This window comes from Mustela nigripes, chromosome 13, assembly GCF_022355385.1.
Source record: "Mustela nigripes isolate SB6536 chromosome 13, MUSNIG.SB6536, whole genome shotgun sequence".
In the NCBI taxonomy this organism is placed as follows: domain Eukaryota; kingdom Metazoa; phylum Chordata; class Mammalia; order Carnivora; family Mustelidae; genus Mustela; species Mustela nigripes.
The window spans coordinates 70024134-70047167 of NC_081569.1; the positions used below are offsets into that span (position 1 = coordinate 70024134).

Consider the following 23034-nt stretch of genomic DNA (forward strand, 5'->3'; position numbering starts at 1 on the left):
AATAAAGTCCCTCAGGGACACCAGGTCCTCATCCCTGGACCTGTAAAGATTGTTTCCCCAAACCTTGTTTGGGGAAAATGGTCTTTGCAGATGTGACTAAATTAAGGGTCTTGGGGCACCCAGGTGGCTCAGCCAGTTGGGCTTCCAACTCTTGATTTCAGCTCAGGTCGTGATCTCAGGGTTGTGAGATCAGGGCTGTAGGATCGAGACCTGCTTTCGGGCTCCATGCTGAGCATGGAGCCTGCTTGTCCCTCTCCCTCCCCCTGCTCCTGTGCTCTCTCTCGCACTCCATCTCTCTCCAATAAATCTTTTTTTAAAAAATTAAGGGTCTTGAGATGGGGGCATTATCGTGAATTATCTCAGCAGGCCTCAAATCCATCATGAGCATTCTCAGAGGAAGCAGACAAGAGAAGCAAAGTTAGACACACAGAGGAGAAGATGATGTGAGGATGGAGGCAGAAGTTGGAGAGATGTGGCCACAAACACAAGGGATAGTGGCAGTGACCTGGCAGAAGCTGGAAGAGGCAAGAGACAGAGTCTCTGCTAGAGCTTCTGGAGGAAATACAGCTCTGCTGATGTCCTGATTTTGGCCCAGTGATACTGATTTTAGACTTCCAGTCTCAGGACTCAGAGAACACATTTCTGTTTTTTGTTTTTTTTTTTTTTAAGATTTTATTTATTTTTTTTGACAGAGATCACAAGTAGGCAGAGAGGCAGGCAGAGAGAGAGGGAGGAGGAAGCAGGCTCCCTGCCGAGCAGAAAGCCCGATGCGGGGCTTGATCCCAGGACCCTGGGATCATGACCTGAGCCGAAGGCAGAGGCTTTAACCCACTGAGCCACCCAGGTGCCCCCACATTTCTGTTGTTTTAAGCCACCAAGCTGTTGGTAACTTATCACAGCAGCCACAGGAAACCAGTTTGGTTACTTCTTTTTTCAAATTACTCAGATAAAGGGGCAAAAGGAAGGTATTTTTTCCACTACCCTGTTAACAAATACATATACTTTGAAACAGGACAAAACCAGATAGGGAGTCAAACCATAAGAGACTCTGAATCTCAGATAACAAACTGAGGTTTGCTGGACGGGAGAGGGTGGTGAGGGATGGTGCAACTGGTGATGGACACTGGGGAGGGTATGTGTTGTAAGGAACAAAGGGTGTTAAGTAAGACTGAAGAATCACAGGCCTGTTTCTCTGAAACCAATAATACATTATATGTTATTTTTAAAATTTAAAAATAAATAAATATATGTACTTATTTAATATTTAAAAATATATTTCAATTGTCAGTTATCTCTATTCAGTTTCTATGTCCACAGGAAACCCTGTGGTATTTTGTACAGATGTGGAATTTGATTAATGTTAATGGAATGAATAAACAAAGTTAGAAATAATGCCTCACCTTATGATATCTATTTCTGGCCAAGTAGCCTCGCAAATAAGACTGAAGAACAATAGTGGCTGATCGTCTTATCTTGTATCTCTTGCGGACTATATACATGCGCCAGTACTTCTGAATAATGGTTGCTGCCTTGGTTCTGCGTAGGAACTTAGCATAGCTGGCCAAAGAAAAGAGAGGTGCAGAGTCAGTAATCAGACAAACCCAGACTACATTCTGTACAGACGTAAAGCACCAATAACTTCAGCAGAATAAGTAGTACCTCCATTGTTATTATTCTACTCTTATACATGTTAAGTCATTTATTTGTAGGGCAATTTATAGTTCCTCCAAATAGTTTTGCATTCATTTTCTGATTTGAGTCTTCCCTAACCCAGCAAAGTAGGATGTCCCACATTCCCCAATATTACAGTAAAGAAAGTGAAGCTCAGAAAGCTTCTCTCTTTCTAGGACAGTGTTCATTACCCCAGGATATATCCCCTTTACACAGCTGACTGGCTGTCCACAGTAATCCCAAACTGATCACGACCAGCTTTCTTACATCTAGCCACTGCTAATGTGTGATGTTTTTCCCTCATCTACCTGTTTGGGTGTAAATTCTTTGCCATTAATTCATCTCCACTGATAGTTCTAAATTAAAATTACCCCATAGGTAAATCACACTCAAGTCTCATTCTCCTCCAGATCTCCTGTTAATTGCTGCTGAAAACTCTTCAGTGGAATCATTGTTAACCAGCACATATTCATGACTGTGTTAATTTACAGAGGATTTTTTCAAGCCTACATAAAAGTAAAAAAAAAAAAAAAAAAAAAAACCGGAGGACAGGAGTAGGCAGTATTTTTTGTTGATGAATCTAAATCACTTATAAGGGTATTTAACTGTCTTGTGAGTAAATCTGTCCCTTTCTGAAACAGGAAGAGGCAGGGTGCTGTCTTTCAAACACGAAGACCCCTGAAAACTGTCCTCGGTTGGACAAGGAACCAGGTGGGCTGTCCAAGGTCCGGGGCTGTGCGTCAGGCTGGAGGGGCGACCCAGAGACCTACCATCGGGCCTGGTAGCCTCGCACGTGTCTCTGCACGGTGATGGCCGCCTTGCGCATGCGCAGATACTTCTTTCGCAGCAGCCAGCCTCGGATAGTCTTCTGGATCCGAATGCAGGCCGCCCGCAGCTTGTCTGCTCTCAGTTTTTCTAGGTAGGCCACTTGACCAGCACGGAAAAAGATCTTTGTCTTACCAAACTGGTATTTGTCCTTGTCCTGTTTTGTGGAAGAAATTGTATACTCAGAAGTAGAAATGATGACCATATAAATGAACTTCTAAAAGAGAAAAAGATATGTCTAAAAGCAGAATCAGTAAAAGGATGAATCTAGTAGCTAAAACTTGGGCTATATCGCCATTAACTAATGGAGCCAGATTTTTTTATCCTATGCAAGTCAAGCAAATAAAAGGGATTTTAAGGAAAACTATAGTTTAAGAATTATTTTCCAGAATCATTCTACCTGGAATTATTATCTCTGGCCAAACACTTGGTTGTGGGTTATAGGCAATTTAACTGTTTGCATTTTAAATATCTCAAGGAAATGGAGACGCTGACACTCGCTCTGACTGACTCGGGCTGTAAGCATTACATCAGGCTGTATGTTCCATGAGAAAGCTGAAGGGACAAAAATACCAGCATGAAGAATAAGGCAGGAAGCTATGTATGCAAAATAAGAATTAAACCACAAAAACTTGGCATACTCATATCAAGAGTTAAATTTGCAACAGTTACTGTTGTCTTTAATCAACAGTATCTGAAAATAAACACAATCCTATAAATGTATCTAAAATCCTTGTACAAATTTTAAAACTCCTTTTATAAGAACATAATCACTTGTACAGCTCATCGATTTTGGATTACAAGCAGAGCAGAGCAGTAAACACAGACACATGCTATTTTTTGTCTACCACATTCTTATCCATCTTATCTAGAAGGATGCAGCTTATTAACCATGCTCATGTCAAAAGAAGAATGGAATTTATAGTAATCACTACCATGATCTGATAAGGCAAAACAAAGAAAATCACTTTTCAGTGTAAACAGTGTAAATAACCTATCTTGTATGTAAACCCAGAAAAAATCAGAAATCCCCATATATACCTAAAACATCTAAAATTATTTTAATTTAAATGCATAAAGCTTACATAGGAAGCATAGCTGGAGACAGAAGCAGGGCTAGAAGGTGGTTCCCTTCTCCTTCTCCCTGTCCCATCTCAGCTTCCCCACTCCACCCCTGCTCCCCTCTACTGGCAGCCTCCTCTGCACACCGCCCTGCACACTGCCCTGCACAGCCCTGAGCCAGACCTGGTATGGTCTGGGGACATCATGGTCTGGGTGTAGGATTGTTCCTACTTTCTGCTCTCCATTCTGATCTGAACCTAGGTTAGAAAGGGGTTGGTCCAAAGCCAAAAACATGATTCCTTTTACATATTACTAAGAAAGTGGTCTTAGTTCTTCCAAAGGAAAACAAAAGTTATTATTACCAAAGAAGAGATATTATATTTAGTTAATAGTCAGTAATTAGGACTAATTACCTCAAAGTGAGGTAATCCATTCAAACTAGTATAAAACAAATGAAAATATTTTTAAAAAAACCTTTTATGGGGAGCCTGGGAGGCTCAGTCATTAAGCAACGGCCTTCAGCTGGAGTCATGATCCCTGGGTCCTGGGACCGAGTCCCACATTGGGTTCCTTGCTTGGTGGGGAGCCTGCTGCTCCCTCTCGCACTCCCCCTACTTGTGTTCCCCCCGCTCCCGTTAAATAAATAAATAAATAAAATCTTTAAAAAACATTTCATAAATCTTAAGTTCTTCATGAACTAGAGTACCTGTTCTCAAAATGGAGTCCTTAGAACAGCATGAGCATCATGTGGGAACTTGTAAGAAATGCATATTATTGGGCCCATCCCAGACCTACTGAATAAAAAATTCTGCAGGCTATCTCAGCAATGTAGTTTAACAAGCCGTCCAGGTGACTCTGATGCATTCTAAAGTTTGAGAACTCCCTAGTTTGGCATACAAGACTTTTCAAACACCAACCTGTATTTCTTAACCAAATCCCTACTGTTCCATGTATCAATCTTATACTGAAAAAAACAAAACAAAACAAAACAACAGAAAAGCACTATACTGTTTTATGAGCAAATTCTATGCTTTCTTACTTCTTCACACCTTGCTCCCTATTAGGATACCCTTCTGCTTTTATACAATCTTACCAATTCTTCAGGGCCTAACTCAAAACATGCCTCTTCCATGAAATTGTTCCTCCTTCCCACAGTACATGTGGCTTTGCCTTCCTGTGACTTCTTTAGCATTTGACAGATACTAAGGCTTACTATACTGATCTCTAAAATGCATGAATTTCCAAGACAGACTATGTTATATTAGGACAAGACTTGCTTTTTCTTAATCACACAGTATCTGGCCTAATATCTTCCATAAATAAGTATGAGATGAACTTTTATTGATAATGATCAAACTCTAAAAGGTGTGTGTCTCAAGTCTGGGTCCAGATCTCTCCAGACGTCACCATCCTGTTTCCTGACAATATACCATCCCCCTCACTAGGTCTAGCATCTTAGACACAGTGAGCCTTGACCTATGAGACAGTGTGTCCCCACCCTCCCAACTCCAAATAATCTGGATTAGTGGTATTTGGATTTACCAGGGCTGTCAAACCTTACAATCACAAGGCCCTTGGCCAGTATGAAGATAAATGAAAATCCTTCTTACCAGTATCAGTTTCTCTAACACATTCTTGCATGTTTGCTTTCTGTCACTCAGCACATCCTTTTGCTTCATTAGGACACGGTAGCGGCTGAAAAATTCTTGGTAGGTCCACCTGTATGAAAACAACTCCCATCAGCTTACTGGAAGAGGTAAGACTCTCTCCCAGAGGGTCCCTTCCATATGAAACTGGTCACGCTCACCGTGAGGGGAAGCCCGCTGCACTGATGCGGATGGTTTCCAGGACACCACATGCTCTCAGCTGCTGCACCGCCCTCTTCTCATCAAACCTACGTGTAAAAGGGAACATCAGTGACATACAAAAAAGCTTGGCTGCAGCCACAAATTACCCTCCTCAGTCCAGAGAGCAAACTCTTTTGTAAGGAGTCAAATGGAGAAATTAAAAAAGAAAGCATTCAAAAGTTGGAGCAGGGATCACAACGGCAAATCCGGGGGGAGGAGACAATTAGCAGTAAAATAAAAAGCAGAGCCATAAATAGGATCTGTAGTTCACACCACACACCTGTAACAAATACCACTGGGCATATTTTAAGAACCCTAAAACTCCTCAGTACTTTGCTCTTATTTATTAAATGGCTTGCTGTGGTCAGATGTTCTCTTGTTTCTTTAGCTCACCATATATAGCTTCCTTAGAATAAAGACTGGCCAACTCTGGAGATTTCTCTAAGAACAAATTAAATACACCTCATCCAATTATTTTTTTTTAATATTGCTGTTCTAAAAGTTCTATTCAACTTTGTGGGTACATACAAAGGATTTATAGTGTCTATACCAATAACAATTATTTTCACTTTGTACTATATCTTATATACTTTGTTTATTTTACTCTAGACAAATGGCATCTGAACATTACATTGACACTAAAAGAGGAAGTAGCAAGGCCGGCCCTTGCTGAATGATCACTCCTTGTTCTCCCCCAGTTAAGCCCTAAGCACCCTATCCTAGCATGCTGTGCTGTCCTCTCAAGTGTTCTGTTGGCCATAGGAGATGGGGTTGGCTGATGGAAGGTAATGGCCCCTAAGGTTGTCCAGGAGAGTGGCCCAGGCGGTGGCAGCTTTTTCTGCCTCCCATTGCCTCCAGAAAGGGCTTCTTGGCAATCAGGAGGATATATAAGTCTTTCATAACTGCCCCTGCATCTAAGGCAGAATCTCAGAGGGCAGGGTTGGCAGGGTGTAGAAAATGAGCCCTCATTCCCTATGCAGTGGGAGTGGGAGTTATAACCTTTGGTAAATGTGCTTAACCTGACCTATAAATTCCCCTTCTAGAAATAGATTATCCTAAGAAGATAATTGGGCAAATATACAAGAATGTTTGGCAAAATATATTTATCATATCATAGTGGGAATAACCTTAATGGTCATCATTTAGGGAATAATTTAAATAAATGATGGCATATCTATACAATGAGAACTATGTAGTCATTAAAATGATGATATGGATTTTTATTTACTAACTTGTAAAGCATCCACAATTTATTGAGTTAAAAGCAGACACAAATCCACAATTACAGCACAATCCCCTCTGATTAGTGTCTCTCTCTCTCTCTCACACACACACACACACATACCCACATAGCATAGCAGGGAAGGAAGGGATGTTGGTTGGTGGTCAAGAAGGATGTATATGAGGTAATACCTGTCATCTCAGTGTATCATGAACGTTTTTCAATTTTTTATGCTATTTTATATTTTTTAAAAACTGTTTTTACAATGCATATGTATTACTTTTAAAATTAGAGAAAAATGTCCATTTTGAGTAGAAAAAAAAACTTCCCCCTCATATATGATATTTGATGTAGGGCAAGACAGTTGGTAATGGTACACAGACTCTGAGGGTTTAAACAGCTGGAAAGTAGCAGAGCGAACTGTGAACCTTCACCAAGGCAGCCTTATTCCAAAGGGCTCTGGTTTTAACTAATGCCCAAATAAACAAAAGCCCAGAAAGATCTTGAATTAAAGTAGATTCTAAACAGAAAGTCAAACTAGGAATGCCTGGTTGACTTCAACTTTTAAAAATCTTCAAAAGGCCAGCTGCTATTTTATTATCATATTCTCCAAAGGAAATGAAAACTAAAACAACAACAATAACAACAAATCTATTAACTAGTAATTTCCCTCTACAAAACATGAAGATTGACCCAAATTATTTTTTTCCTTCTGCTAGTATGGGAATCCTTACAAGACTTGGATGCTTTCTAATTCAAGTTGAGAAACACTTACGTGAATGGAAACTTGAAGTCATTGGGCTTAATGCAGCGCACATAGTGAGGAGTAGTAGCATTGAGGGTCTCCATTAGCAGGTGAAGGGAGTTTCGGAACTATACAAAAAACAAAACAAAGAAAGGGTCATCAAGGTTTTATCAAAATCGATATTGTAAAAACAATTTAAAATATTTTTCCAATGACACTCCTGGAGCTTTGGCGATGATTTTGCCTCCTATGAACTTGACCCAGCCTCAGAAGTGGGGCTTTAGGTTAAAATCTGCTTAAATCCTGCCATTTATATGCTTATTCTACTAAATATACATTTGTTTTCCTCCCACCATTTTTCCCAGCCACCCCTTTCCACAGACTTATCTTCTTAGAGCTGTTTTAGGTTCACAGCAATATTAACTGAAGAAAGATTTTTCCATAAGCCCCTGCCCCCTTGTAGGCACCAACTCCCCAATATGAGTACCCTCAACAGAGTGGCACATTTGTTAAAACGGGTGAACCTGCTCTGACAAATCACAGTCCCTCAAAGTCCATCATTTACATCAGAGCTCACTCCCCTCCTTTAACATAGGCTCCTGTAGCTTCCTGTTGTGAACTCAAAATTTTGACTAAAAATATAACCTTACTTGAAGAATATTAAGTCAACTTATCATGCACACTGGGAATTCTGCCACAAGAGACCAAAAAAGTAGGTGACTTCCAAGAGCGCAGGTAATGAGCGGGACAATGGGAGAGGACAGCCAACATGGCTGCCATCAGGGACACAGAGCCTAGAGGCTCTGCACCTGTGTCAGGCCCTGCTTCCTATTTCAGCTGGGCACAAGGTTCCCCCTCTGACTGGCTTCTCGTCCCGAGCCTCCAGCCTTATTCAGGCACTATGTGTGAGTGCAGTATTTCCCAAGGCCCACAGAGCCGAGGACTTCAAAGAAAGGAGAGGGCTCTGCTCCAGCACTGAGGGAGCTGTTGCTCTGTACAAATCCAGAGAGGAAACAACTAGAGGACAAACCAAGGGTAGCAGTGGTCTGCCAGGGAGGATATGTACTCCAAGAATCAAGACCTAGAGGAAATTATTTTGGGAAAGGCTTAAGCAGAGTCATGGGTCTAAAGCTGGGTGGAGAGGAACAGTGGGGAATGGTGTTACATATTCTCATAGTGAGAGCTCTAGCCTATCCCCACCTGAGGACCCCATCTGGGGAGCTGACAGAAGAAAACCTGGGGCTTCAACTGAGCTTGAGGGGACAGGAGCCCTGCAATGGCAGTTCCCTGAACTCACCTGGTGCCCCACTGTTTTCTTGTGCTCTTTGGCTGTCTGGCCGGGTCTGCCTTTGGGGGGCTTTGCTGGAGTGCGGGTGAGGGGTGTGCGTCCTGATGAGGTGGCTGATGTTGGACTGATGGCCTTCTCATCATCTTGAAATAATTCTGGTAGCATCTTAAACTGAGCCAGAAATAATAAAAGATAATTATACTTTAAATAAACTCAAGTGTAGGAGTGCCTATGTGGCTCAGTCGTTAAGCATCTGCCTTTGGTTCAGGTCATGATCCTCAGGTCCTGGGATCAAGCCCCACATGGGGCTCTCTACTTGCTGCTGGTGGGGAGTATGCCTCTCCCTCTCCTGCTTCACCTCCTGGTATTCTCTCTCTCTCGCTGTTTCTCTCTGTCAAATCATTAAAATCTTTAAAAATAAATAAATAAATAAATAAACTCAAGTGTAAACCTTCACAGAAGACTTGGAATCCATAGGGCTTCCCTTCTTACAGTAACCCCTTTCAAAGTCTTATTCCAAAAACAATCAACATCTGCATTAGGAAACAAAGACATGAGAGGAAGGTGATACCAATGCAACAAAAATATAGGAGGTGATATCTCAATGTGGTTTTAATTGATTAAATGACATATTTAGAAAATGGGATATGACACAAAATTAAAACATTTCTGTGTATTTCAACATAGAAAGATCTCATAGTGTTGAATGAAAAATGCAAGCTATAGTATAATAAAGCATTGTGCATAAAAAACAAAGAAATACTTACTTATAGATATGTGTATTTAAAAATTAAAAGCATGAACTAAAAAGTTAAAAAAAATATAGGAGGAAAAAAATGTAGTGATTCTATGACCATGTTTGGGGGAAACAAAGTCAAAACTACTCCCTTGGGACGCCTGGGTGGCTCAGTTGGTTAAGCAGCTGCCTTTGGCTCAGGTCATGATCCCAGCGTCCTGGGATCGAGTCCCACATCGGGCTCCTTGCTTTGCAGGGAGCCTGCTTCTCCCTCTGACTCTGCCTGCCTCCCTGTCTGCCTGTGCTCGCTCTCGCTCGCTGTCTCTCTGACAAATAAATAAATAAAATCTTATTAAAAAAAAAAAAAAACTACTCCCTTAACTCTTGAAATCCTAATCTACAGAAAATGGCCACTATTAACAGATTGCTGGCTTTGAACTATAATTATTTTATGAGCAAAATACTAATTGCAAGTCCTATCTAATTACTTTAGTTCCACAAAATGTTCTATCACCCTTTATTTGTCTACCTACTAACTCAAATGGTGAGCACCAGCTAAACAAACTCACTGAAAATCTCGGCAAGAAGGCTATGTTCTCCAATACAATCAACAACACAGAATTCTAAGGAAAACATTAACCGAGTTAATGTTATGGAAAACAACACAGAGTTATAAGGAAAAAATTAAAAACCCTGCCCTTGTCCTGTAACCTTTTATATTTGCAATCAATTTTGTGTTGTACCAGGTTTGCACTATGAAAGATTATAAGATCTGGCATTTAACAAATGGATAGATGGTATTAGTTAGTATGGAAGGGAGACATTTTATGGCAGGAAAGAGATTTCAAACTAGCCTACAGGAACACCATGACATATGCATATATCTTTATAATAGTCACACATTCCACATTAAATAAACCCTTCAAATTATAATAGCAGCTACCAATTATTTGTCTAATAATTTCAGACTATCACCAGAAGAAATCATTTTCTTAGGAGAGTTCTTCCGTTAAAAAACAAAATCAGAGAATTTCATTTGCTCTTAATGTGTATTTAATCATAAGGGTAATTTAGGAAATAACCACAATGTATAAAACAAATTGTTACACAAAACATACCAATAATGGTTGCTTGCTACACAAATGAATCTCTTCATCCCTTTTAAAGGGTTGGCTATAAAGAGGAAAACATGTTGCACCACTATTTCGTATTACAATGTTAAAGCTGCATTCCAAACAGGAATGAATAGATTTGATTTGAAAACCCAAGGTATGTGTATCGTGCACCATCCTCCAGCTCCAGCTACAACAAAGCTGCATACACTGCAATTACTCCCAATGACTCCTCAGAACCTATCGCTACCTTCTGATAATTAAGGACCCACCAGCCAATCAGAAAAGTTAGTCAGAACAAAGACACAAATGATTACGGGTACCTGGGCAATAAGAACCTGTGAATGTTCCATTTAATCTAAACTACCTAGGCAGAGTAATGACATTAGAATTTTATGGTTTTCATCACCATTCATAAATAGAAATGATTTTAAATGTAACTTAATAGTACTCAGGGATTGCCACTGTGAGAGAATTTTCTCTTACACATCAGTCCTCTAAGCTATAAAACATTAATGTCGAGTGCTTATGAGTATAAGTGAAAAACTGACTTCTTTATAGACACATAGAGTCATTATTTTTCCGAGAGTTAAAACTAGAACTGAGTCTTGGCTAACAGACACACGAAAAAAGCTCAATATCACTCGGCATCAGGGAAATACAAATAAAAACCATAGTGAGATACCACCTCACACCAGTCAGAATGGCTAAAATTAATAAGTCTGGAAATGACAGGAGTTGGGAAGGATGTGGATAAAGAGGAATCTTCCTACACTGTTGGTGGGAATTCCAGCTGGTGCAGCCACTCTGGAAAACAGTATGAAGTTCCTCAAAAAGTTTAAAATAGGCTACCTTGGGGCGCCTGGGTGGATCAGTGGGTTAAACCTCTGCCTTTGGCTCAGGTCATGATCTCAGGGTCCTGGGATCCAGCCCTGCATCGGCAGGAAGCCTGCTTCCCTTCCTCTCTCTCTGCCTGCCTCTCTGTCTACCTGTGATCTCTGTCAAGTAAATAAATAAAATCTTAAAAAAAAAAAAATTAAAAGAAAATAGGCTACCTTACGACCCTGCAATTACACAACTGGATATCTGCCCCAAAGATACAAATGTAGTGGGCACATGCACCCCAATGTTTATAGCAGCAATGGCCATGATGGCCAAACTATGGAAAGAGCCCAGATGTCCATCGACAGCTGAATGGATAAAAAAATATGTGTGTGTGTATACACACATATATATCTATATATATATCTATACACAAGGGAATATTACTCAGTCATCAAAAAATAAAATCACACCATTTGCAATGACATGGATGGAACTAGAGGGTATTATGCTAAGTGAAATAAGTCAATCAGAGAAAGACAATTATCATATGATCTCACTGATATGTGGAATCTAAGAAGCAGACAGAAGATCATAGAGAAAGAGAGGAAAAAATAAAACAAGATGAAACCAGAGACAGAGACAAACTGTAAGAGACTCTTAAACATAGAAAACAAAATGAAGGTTGCTGGAGGGCAGTGGGATAGAGGGAAGGGGTGGCTGGGTGATGGACATTAAGTAGAGCATGTGATATAATGAGCACTAGGTGCTATATAAGATTAATGAATCACTGGCTTGTACCTCTGAAATCCATAATACATTATATGTTAATTACTTGAATTTAAATTTTAAAATGTTTATAGAATATTCCCTCAGAATTTAAAAAGATTCTCTTAGAATAAACGAGGGAAACAAAAGTGCTGGTCACTAGTCTAAAAGATTTACATGAATAATTTATTTTTTAACGAATATTTCAATATTCATTTTGCTAAACTAAGTTTACTTTCAATTATTTTGAGTGCATAAGACCATGTTTCCAGTGCATCCCTTTAAAATAATACAGCAGGGTGCCTGTTGGCTCAGTAGGTTGATTATCTGACTCTTGATTTCAGCTCCAGTCATGATTTAAGGGTTCTGGGATGGAGCCCTAAGTCATGCTCCCCACTCGTCAGGGAATCTGCTTGTCTCTCTCTCTCTCCCTCTGCCGCCAAACTCACTAGTTCTCTCTCTTTCTAAAATAAATAAATGATTCCTTAAAATACATACATACATACATACATAATAAAATGATGTAGTAAAAACCTATTTTCTTTCATAATCTCTCACAAAGGCACAATAGAGTCTAGAACCACTGTGCAGACAATAATTTCACATAAAACTGAAAGACAACAGGGGAGAGTGGGTGGCTCAGTCGTTAAGCATCTGCCTTGGGCTCAGGTCATGATCTCAGGGTCCTGGGATCGAGCCCCAGGTCAGGGTCCCTGTTCCACGGGGAGCCTGGTTCTCCCTCTCCCACTCCCCCTACCTATGTTCCCTTTCTCACTGTGTGTCTCTCAGTCAAATAAACAAAATCTAAACAACAAAAACAACAACAACAAAAAACAAAACCTGAATGACAACACTGCATAGTGGTTAAGAGCAGACTCTGAGCCAGACAGCCTTTGTTTTAACTTTGCTTAAAAATACAACAGCTGGGGGAGGAGTCAAGATGGCAGAGAAGTAGCAGGCTGAGACTACTTCAGCTAGTAGGAGATCAGCTAGACAGCTTATCTAAAGATTGCAAACACCTGCAAATCCATCCGCAGATCGAAGAGAGGAGGAACAGCAATTCTAGAAACAGAAAAACAACCACTTTCTGAAAGGTAGGACTGGTGGAGAAGTGAATCCAAAGCGATGGGAAGATAGACCCCGGGGGGAGGGGCCAGCTCCGGAAAGTGGCGGAGCAACGGAGCACAAAATCAGGAGGTCTGTTCCCCTGAGGGACATCACTCCAGAGGCTAAACCGGGGCGAAGCCCATGCGGGGTCGGCGTGGCATCAGATCCCGCAGGGTCACAGAAGGATCAGGGGTGTCTGAGTGTCACAGAGCTTGCGGGTGTTGGAAGGGGAAAACCGGCTACAGAGACAGAGCCGACAGTAAGATCACAGCTCGGGGATACCATGAACCGGTCGCAGGCTCGATGAGCTCGGTGAGCTCGCCATTTGTATTCCGGTCCTCCGGAACTCTACGGAAAGCACTCAGGGAACAAAAGCTCCTGAAAGCAAAGCTGAGAGGATTACCCAGCCTGGCCCCTGGTAAAGGTGGTGCAATTCTGCCTGGGGCAAAGACACTTGAGAATCACTACACCAGGCCCCTCCCCCAGAAGATCAACAAGAAATCTAGCCAAGACCAAGTTCACCTACCAAGGAGTGCGGTTTCAATACCAAGGAGAGCAGCAGAATTCCAGAGGAGGAGAAAGCAAAGCACCAAACTCATGGCTTTCTCCCTGTGATTTTTTTAGTCTTGCAGCTAATTTAATTTTTTTCTTTTTCTTTTTTTTTCTCTTCTTCTGCTAATTTTTTTGAAACTTTAACCCTTTTCTTTTTTAATGTTTTTTAACTAGTTTAATATATATATTTTTTATTTTTTATACTCTTCTTTATTCATTTTCTTTTTTTAATTCTTTTCTTTTTTTTTGAACCTCTTTCTATCCCCTTTCTCCCCCCTCACGATTTGGGATCCTTCTGATTTGGTTAAAGCATATTTTCATGGGGTTGTTGCCACCCTTTTAGTATTTTACTTGCTCCTTCATATACTCTTATCTGGACAAAATGACAAGGCGGAAAAATTCAAAAAAAAAGAACAAGAGGCAGTACCGAAGGCTAGGGACCTGATCAATACAGACATTGGTAGTATGTCAGATCTAGAGTTCAGAATGACAATTCTCAAGGTTCTAGCCGGGCTCGAAAAAGGCATGGAAGATAATAGAGAAACCCTCTCGGGAGATATAAAAGCCCTTTCTGGAGAAATAAAAGAATTAAAATCTAACCAAGTTGAAATAAAAAAGCTATTAATGAGGTGCAATAAAAAATGGAGACTCTCACTGCTAGGATAAGTGAGGCAGAAGAAAGAATTAGCGATATAGAAGACCAAATGACAGAGAATAAAGAAGCTGAGCAAAAGAGGTACAAACAGCTACTGGACCACGAGGGGAGAATTTGAGAGGTAAGTGACACTATAAGACGAAACAACATTAGAATAACTGGGATTCCAGAAGAAGAAGAAAGAGAGAGGAGAGCAGAAGGCATACTGGAGAGAATTATTGGGGAGAATTTCCCCAATATGGCAAAGGGAACGAGCATCAAAATTCAGGAGGTTCAGAGAACGCCCCTCAAAATCAATAAGAATAGGCCCACACCCCGTCACCTAATAGTAAAATTTACAAGTCTTAGTGACAAAGAGAAAATCCTGAAAGCAGCCCGGGAAAAGAAGTCTGTAACATACAATAGTAAAAATATTAGATCGGCAGCTGACTTATCCACAGAGACCTGGCAGGCCAGAAAGAGCTGGCATGATATTTTCAGAGCACTAAATGAGAAAAACATGCAGCCAAGAATACTATATCCAGCTAGGCTATCATTGAAAATAGAAGGAGAGAGAAAAAGCTTCCAGGACAAACAAAAACTGAAAGAATTTGCAAACACCAAACCAGCTCTACAGGAAATATTGAAAGCAGTACTCTAAGCAAAGAGAGAGCCTACAAGTGGTAGATCAGAAAGGAACAGAGACCATATACAGTAACAGTCACCTTACAGGCAATACAATGGCACTAAATTCATCTCTCAATAGTTACCCTGAATGTTAATGGGTTAAATGCCCCAATCAAAAGGCACAGGGTATCAGAATGGATAAAAAAACAAAACCCATCTATATGTTGCCTACAAGAAACTCATTTTAAGCCCGAAGACACCTCCAGATTTAAAGTGAAGGGGTGGAAAAGAATTTACCATGCTAATGGACATCAGAAGAAAGCAGGAGTGGCAATCCTTATATCAGATCAATTAGATTTTCAGCCAAAGACTATAATAAGAGATGAGGAAGGACACTATATCATACTCAAAGGGTCTGTCCAACAAGAAGATCTAACAATTTTAAATATCTATGCCCCCAACGTGGGAGCAGCCAACTATATAAACCAATTAATAATAAAATCAAAGAAACACATCAACAATAATACAATAATAGTAGGGGACTTTAACACTCCCCTCACTGAAATGGACAGATCATCCAAGCAAAAGATCAATAAGGAAATAAAGGCCTTAAACGACACACTGGACCAGATGGACATCACAGATATATGCAGAACTTTTCATCCCAAAGCAACAGAATACACATTCTTCTCTAGTGCACATGGAACATTCTCCAGAATAGATCATGTCCTCGGTCCTAAATCAGGACTCAACCGGTATCAAAAGATTGGAATCATTCCCTGCATATTTTCAGACCACAATGCTCTGAAGCTAGAACTCAACCACAAGAGGAAGTTTGGAAAGAACCCAAATACATGGAGACTAAACAGCATCCTCTAAAGAATGAATGGGTCAACCGGGAAATTAAAGAATTGAAAAAAATCATGGAAACAAATGATAATGAAAATACAACGGTTCAAAATCTGTGGGACACAACAAAGGCAGTCCTGAGAGGAAAATATATAGCGATACAAGCCTTTCTCAAGAAACAAGAAAGGTCTCAGGTACACAACCTAACCCTACACCTAAAGGAGCTGGAGAAAGAACAAGAAAGAAACCCTAAGCCCAGCAGGAGAAGAGAAATCATAAAGATCAGAGCAGAAATCAATGAAATAGAAACCAAAAAAACAATAGAACAAATCAACGAAACTAGGAGCTGGTTCTTTGAAAGAATTAATAAAATTGATAAACTCCTGGCTAGACTTATCAAAAAGAAAAGAGAAAGGACCCAAATAAATAAAATCATGAATGAAAGAGGAGAGATCACAACTAACACCAAAGAAATACAAACTATTATAAGAATATTCTATGAGCAACTCTACGCCAACAAATTTGACAATCTGGAAGAAATGGATGCATTCCTAGAAAAATATAAACTACCACAAGTGAACTAGGAAGAAATAGAAAGCCTGAACAGAACCATAACCAGTAAGGAGATTGAAACAGTCATTAAAAATCTCCAAACAAACAAAAGCCCAGGGCCAGACAGCTTCCCGGGGGAATTCTACCAAACATTTAAAGAAGAACTAATTCCTATTCTCCTGAAACTGTTCCAAAAAATAGAAATGGAAGGAAAACTTCCAAACTCATTTTATGAGGCCAGCATCACCTTGATCCCAAAACCAGACAAGGATCCCATCAAAAAGAGAGCTATAGACCAATATCCTTGATGAACACAGATGCGAAAATTCTCACCAAAATACTAGCCAATAGGATTCAACAGTACATTAAAAGGATTATTCACCACGACCAAGTGGGATTTATTCCAGGGCTGCAAGGTTGGTTCAACATCTGCAAATCAGTCAATGTGACACAACACATCAATAAAAGAAAGAACAAGAACCATATGATACTCTCAATAGATGCTGAAAAAGCATTTGACAAAGTACAGCATCCCTTCCTGATCAAAACTCTTCAAAGTGTAGGGATAGAGGGCACATACCTCAATATCATCAAAGCCATCTATTAAAAACCCACCGCAAATATCATTCTCAATGGAGAAAAACTGTAAGCTTTTCTAAGGTCGGGAACACGGCAGGGATGTCCTTTATCACCACTGCTATTCATCATAGTACTAGAAGTCCTAGCCTCAGCAGTCAGACAACAAAAGGAAATTAAAGGCATCCAAATCGGCAAAGAAGAAGTCAAATTATCACTCTTCACAGATGATATGATACTATATGTGGAAAACCCAAAAGACTCCACTCCAAAACTGCTAGAACTTGTACAGGAATTCAGTAAAGTGTCAGGATATAAAATCAATGCACAGAAATCAGTTGCATTTCTCTACACCAACAACAAGACAGAAGAAAGAGAAGGAGTCAATCCCATTTACAATTGCACCCAAAACCATAAGATACCTAGGAATAAACCTAACCAAAGAGGCTAAGAATCTATACTCAGAAAACTATAAAGTACTCATGAAAGAAATTGAGGAAGACACAAAGAAATGGAAAAATGTTCCATGCTCCTGGATTGGAAGAATAAATATTGTGAAAATGTCTATGTTACCTAAAGCCATCTACATATTTAATGCAATTCCTATCAAAGTACCATCCATCTTTTTCAAAGAAATGGAACAAATAATTCTAAAATTTATATGGAACCAGAAAAGACCTCGAATAGCCAAAGGTATATTGAAAAAGAAAGCCAGTGTTGGTAGCATCACAATTCCGGACTTCTAGCTCTATTACAAAGCTGTCATCATCAAGACAGCATGGTACTGGCACAAAAACAGACACATAGATCAATGGAACAGAATAGAGAGCCCAGAAATAGACCCTCAACTCTATGATCAACTAATCTTCGACAAAGCAGGAAAAGAATGTCCAATGGAAAAAAGAAGTCTCTTCAACAAATGGTGTTGGGAAAATTGGACAGCCACATGCAGAAAAATGAAATTGGACCATTTCCTTACACCACACACAAAAATAGACTCAAAATGGATGAAGGACCTCAATGTGCAAAAGGAATCCATCAAAATCCTTGAGGAGAACACAGGCAGCAACCTCTTCGACCTCAGCCGCAGCAACATCTTCCTAGGAACATCACCAAAGGCAAGGGAAGCAAGGGCAAAAATGAACTATTGGGATTTCACCAAGATCAAAAGCTTTTGCACAGCAAAGGAAACAGTTAACAAAATCAAAAGACAACTGACAGAATGGGAGAAGATATTTGCAAACAACATATCAGATAAAGGACTAGTGTCCAGAATCTATAAAGAACTTAGCAAACTCAACACCCAAAGAACAAATAATCCAATCAAGAAATGGGCAGAGGACATGAACAGACATTTCTGCAAAGAAGACATCCAGATGGCCAACAGACACATGAAAAAGTGCTCCATATCACTCGGCATCAGGGAAATACAAATCAAAACCACAATGCGATATCACCTCACACCAGTCAGAATGGCTAAAATTAACAAGTCAGGAAATGAAAGATGCTGGCGAGGATGTGGAGAACTGGGAACCCTCCTACACTGTTGGTGGGAATGCAAGCTGGTGCAACCACTCTGGAAAACAGCATGGAGGTTCCTCAAAATGTTGAAAATAGAACTGCCCTATGACCCAGCAATTGCACTACTGGGTATTTACCCTAAAGATACAAACGCAGTGATCCAAAGGGGCACGTGCTCCCGAATGTTTATAGCAGCAATGTCCACAATAGCCAAACTATGGAAAGAACCTAGATGTCCATCAACAGATGAATGGATCAAGAAGATGTGGTATATATACACAATGGAATACTATGCAGCCATCAAAAGAAATGAAATCTTGCCATTTGGGACAACATGGATGGAACTAGAGCATATCATGCTTAGCGAAATAAGTCAAGCAGAGAAAGAAAACTATCAAATGATCTCCCTGATATGAGGAAGTGGTGATGCAACATGGGGGCTTAAGTGGGTAGGAGAAGAATAAATGAAACAAGATGGGATTGGGAGGGAGGCAAACCATAAATGACTCTTAATTTCACAAAACAAACTGAGGGTTGCTGTGGGGAGGGGGGTTGGGAGAAGGGGGGTGGGGTTATGGACATTGGGGAGGGTATGTGCTTTGGTGAGTGCTGTGAATTGTGCAAACCTGGCGATTCACAGACCTGTACCCCGGGGGATAAAAATATATGTTTATAAAAAATAAAAAATTTTAAAAAAATAAAATAAAATAAAAATAAAAAATTTTAAAAAACAAAAAAACACATTAGCTATGGGGCGCCTCAGTGGCTCAGTGGATTAATCCTCTGCCTTCGGCTGGGGCCCTGATCCCAGGGTCCTGGGATGGAGCCCCGCATCAGGCTCTCCGCTCATCAGGGAGCCTGCTTCTTCCTCTCTCTCTCTGCCTGCCTCTCTGCCTACTTGAGATCGCTGTTTGTCAAATAAATACATAAAACCTTAAAAAAAAAAAAAAACCACATTAGCTATGAAATCTCTGTGCTTCAGTTCCCTCATCTGTAAAATGGGAGTAATGATTATATCACCTCATTATAAAAATTACGAGTTAACATTTGTAAGGCTTTTAAAAGGCAAAAGATTTATACAATCTGAAGAGAAACCTGACACACACTATTATTTATTTGATAAATTAAAAACTAACAGTAAAGCTGATTTTGTTAGAAAAATCACTATTGTTAAAAAACAAGATACTAATGCTTAAGTAGTTAACACTATTGAATATATCCTGATTGTAGAAAGCCTATACATTGTTACCTTGCTGGATTTCAGAACTTTAATTTGTTCTTCAAAAACAGTGTCTTTATTCTTTTCCAGAAAGCCTTCACACTGGTATTCCACCTGGAAACACATGTAAAAATCTTAACTAACAGATTTTTTTTTTTTTGAACAGATATTAAAATCATCAATCACAAAAACATTTATTAGGTTCAGGCTATATGACTGGTTCTCAGCAAAATGGTTATCAGTTTTAGTCTAAGAAACCAGTACCATTCTTGAGAAGAAGTATGTTAATTCCAGAGTAAAACTCCTCAAATATTGCTCTTCCTAGGTAACAATGGTAGTGCTAACTAGTTACAGTTTAAAAGATCCTCCCAATTCACAGGCAGGCAGACTCATAAGAAGTTGACTCTTCTCATTCATGCTGGTACAAGAAAGCTCCTTCACAGCTAAGCTAGTGGACCTTCTTGTGACTGAGATCACCACCCTGGAGGGGTAGTTCTCTTGGGAGTCAACTGGATAAACACTGTATGATTTGGTAAAGGGAACTACTCAAGAACAGACTGTTCCTGCTTCTAAAACTCCAGTGACTTTAGGCATCTACTACTCAAGTTGCTCCCCAGGTTATAAAACAAAGCCCTTAGGTAACCTAAAGACATTCCTTGGTTTCCAGCTAGGACTAAGAAGACTTAGAAGACCCTCAATCCCTGAAGGAGACCCAGGAAGCTTACCCCCCTAACCCTACCCACATCTCCTTTAAATGTAAATTAGCCTCATCGCTCCTGATTTTTTGAGCACACTACTAAACTCATGAAGCAGTAGGTCCACATGCCCTGTTAGCAGGAACCCACTGACTCAGTCACAGTCTCTATTCTGATTCCTCTAAGGTTTTCAGCAGTCCAAGGCAGCAACCTATAATCAAACACATTAACATTTCTACAGTGAGGTATGTAAATATCCAGCCTAACTGAGATAAATAAAGACTCTACATAACCTCATGTTACTTCAAGTCAGAGATCAGGTCTAGACATAAAATGAATTATGAAGAGACTTTTTAGTTTTCAGAGTTTCTTGGATTTCAGAATTATACAGGATTGTAGGCTCATATTTATTTCATAATACAATTCCATTTATAGGAATGGAAAGGAAGAGAAAATCACCCAAGCAACACTGAAAAATACTTTTCCTATAAGACACTAAAGAATGCAAGTTTCAGCAAAGATAAAAATGATATCTCTAGACATTGATTTTTTTTCCTCTTTGAACTTAAATATTCAAAAAGAAAAAAGATAATAAAGCTTCCTTACTTTGTCAGCAAAATGTTGGATGATGAAAGCTTTGTTCGATAGACGGGGCTTTTCAAAGAGCGCACATTTGTTCAAATGTGTGTTGTACAATTTTTGGGCCCAAGTGTCATCTGTGCCTTTGGGCATCTTCATTCAGGGTGGAAAAGAAAAAGAAAAAAAAACCCAGCAGAAACAAAATAAGGAGAATATTGTTATAAGACTCTTCTGAGTTATCAACCAAGAGACCATTTTTTGGCTTTTCTAACAACTTTTATATTCAGTAGGAACTCATTCCTTCCATATTACTCTGTTAGATGACGAAAATCAGTTACCAAAGGAAAGCAATGACTGAGATCTTTTTATGGGTGACTCAGCCCAATCTTTGGGCAACTCAATCTGCCTATACCAGGAATCATCAAATAAGTATTCTATCGGCTTTTAAAACAACAAGAGCCTCACAAATAAAACATGAACTATTATGATTTCATGGGTTTTTTTAAATTTTAGGGAAGCTATAGGCCCACTGTGGAGCTTGAACTCATGACCCCCATGAGATCAAGAGTCACATGCTCTATCGACTAAGCCTGCCAGGTGCACCATATCAGGTATTTTTAAAAATTGGTTAAATAAAGGTAACATATGCACAAAGTGAAATATTTTCATAATTCATGAAGGTTTAAAATGAAGAGTAATTTTTTTCATCATTTCCACCAATTTTATCTTTCTGTCTAAAGGTATGCACACAAATAGAATCATTCCATAAAATCTTTGCATTTTTCTTCTTCTTAATAATAGCATTCTTGTATTCACGGCCATTAGGTTGTTACTCATTTTCTGTTATTATAAAAATGGCCACAATTGCTTCTTTTACATATATACCTTGGATACTTTTGCAAGTATATTCATAGGGTGAATTCCAGCAATTCCACTGTTGGGCCCAAAGGTAATTTTGGATCCACTGTTGGGTCTAAAATTTTATAATTTTGAAAAATATTGTCAAATTCCCCCCAAAATATGCTGTATTAACTCACATCCTACCTTCAATGAATGGTATTATCAAATTTAAACTCACCTATCTAGAGCACCTGGGTGGCTCAGTGGGTTAAGCGTCTGACTCCTGATTTTGGCTCAGGTCATGATCTCAGTAGTCCTAAGATTGAACCCTGTGTTGGGGGTCCCTGCTCAGTGGGAAGTCCGAGGTTCTCTCTTTCTCCCTCTGTCCCTCCCCCAGCTCACATGCATTCTCTCTCTCTCTCAAAATAAATAAATAAAACCTTAAAAGGAAAAAAAAAAAACTTGCCTGTCTGATATCTGTCTGATATCCCATTTTTGGTTTGATATGCATTTTATTTAATTTCAAGTGAAACTGAGCATTACACTCATTCTTAATGTTGTAGGAAATCTGATACTTAGGAGGATCAATTTATGGTAAGTTGTAATTTATGGCATTCAAACTAAAGAGGAGTTAAGAGAAAGGATATGTTATTTGTCTAAGATCACTCAGAGATCCATTGTTTTCCCAGCACGCTGGGTCTTCAAATATTAAAACTAAAACTCCTTTTCTACCATATATATCAATAATAAAGAACAAGCAGTCAATTTTAAAATCACAGATATTTAAGACTATTATTTAAAATATCTTTTGTACAATTTCTTGCATTTCTTTAAGTATGTCATATCACTGAGTACCAAACTGGTAAGCAGTAGTGTCTAATGTCAATTTTTTACATAACTGAGAAGCGGCAGAAAAGAGAAAGGAAATTCCCCACTTTTTTTTTTTTTTCAAGATTTTAAAAAGATTTATTTATGTATTTTAGGGAGAGAGTGTAAGTGAGGGGAGGGGCAAAGGGAGAGAGAGAGAATCTCAAGCAGACTCCCTGCTGAGCACAGAGTCCCAATGCGGGGTTCAAACCAGGACACCAAGATCATGACCTGAGCTGAAATCAAAAGTCAGCCACTCAACAAACTGAGCTACCCAGGTGCTCCCAAATTATCCCAGTTTTGATTGTATGTAGAACC

The 23034-nt window shown here is 39.5% G+C and overlaps 1 protein-coding gene across 4 annotated transcripts in view; it reads right to left on the bottom strand.

Annotated features, from left to right (window-relative positions):
• The window catches only part of MYO5A (myosin VA), a 196726-nt gene that overhangs the window by 60280 nt on the left and 113412 nt on the right, over window positions 1–23034 (bottom strand). For all 4 annotated transcript variants that reach the window (XM_059372844.1, XM_059372847.1, XM_059372846.1 and 1 more), the window contains exons 13-20: window positions 21037–21162; window positions 19766–19849; window positions 8670–8831; window positions 7403–7500; window positions 5366–5452; window positions 5169–5277; window positions 2442–2653; window positions 1401–1557 (exon numbers count right to left, since the gene is read on the bottom strand). In XM_059372844.1, coding sequence (XP_059228827.1) covers window positions 1401–1557; window positions 2442–2653; window positions 5169–5277; window positions 5366–5452; window positions 7403–7500; window positions 8670–8831; window positions 19766–19849; window positions 21037–21162 — 1035 coding nt within the window. The remainder of the gene's footprint in view (window positions 1–1400; window positions 1558–2441; window positions 2654–5168; window positions 5278–5365; window positions 5453–7402; window positions 7501–8669; window positions 8832–19765; window positions 19850–21036; window positions 21163–23034) is intronic.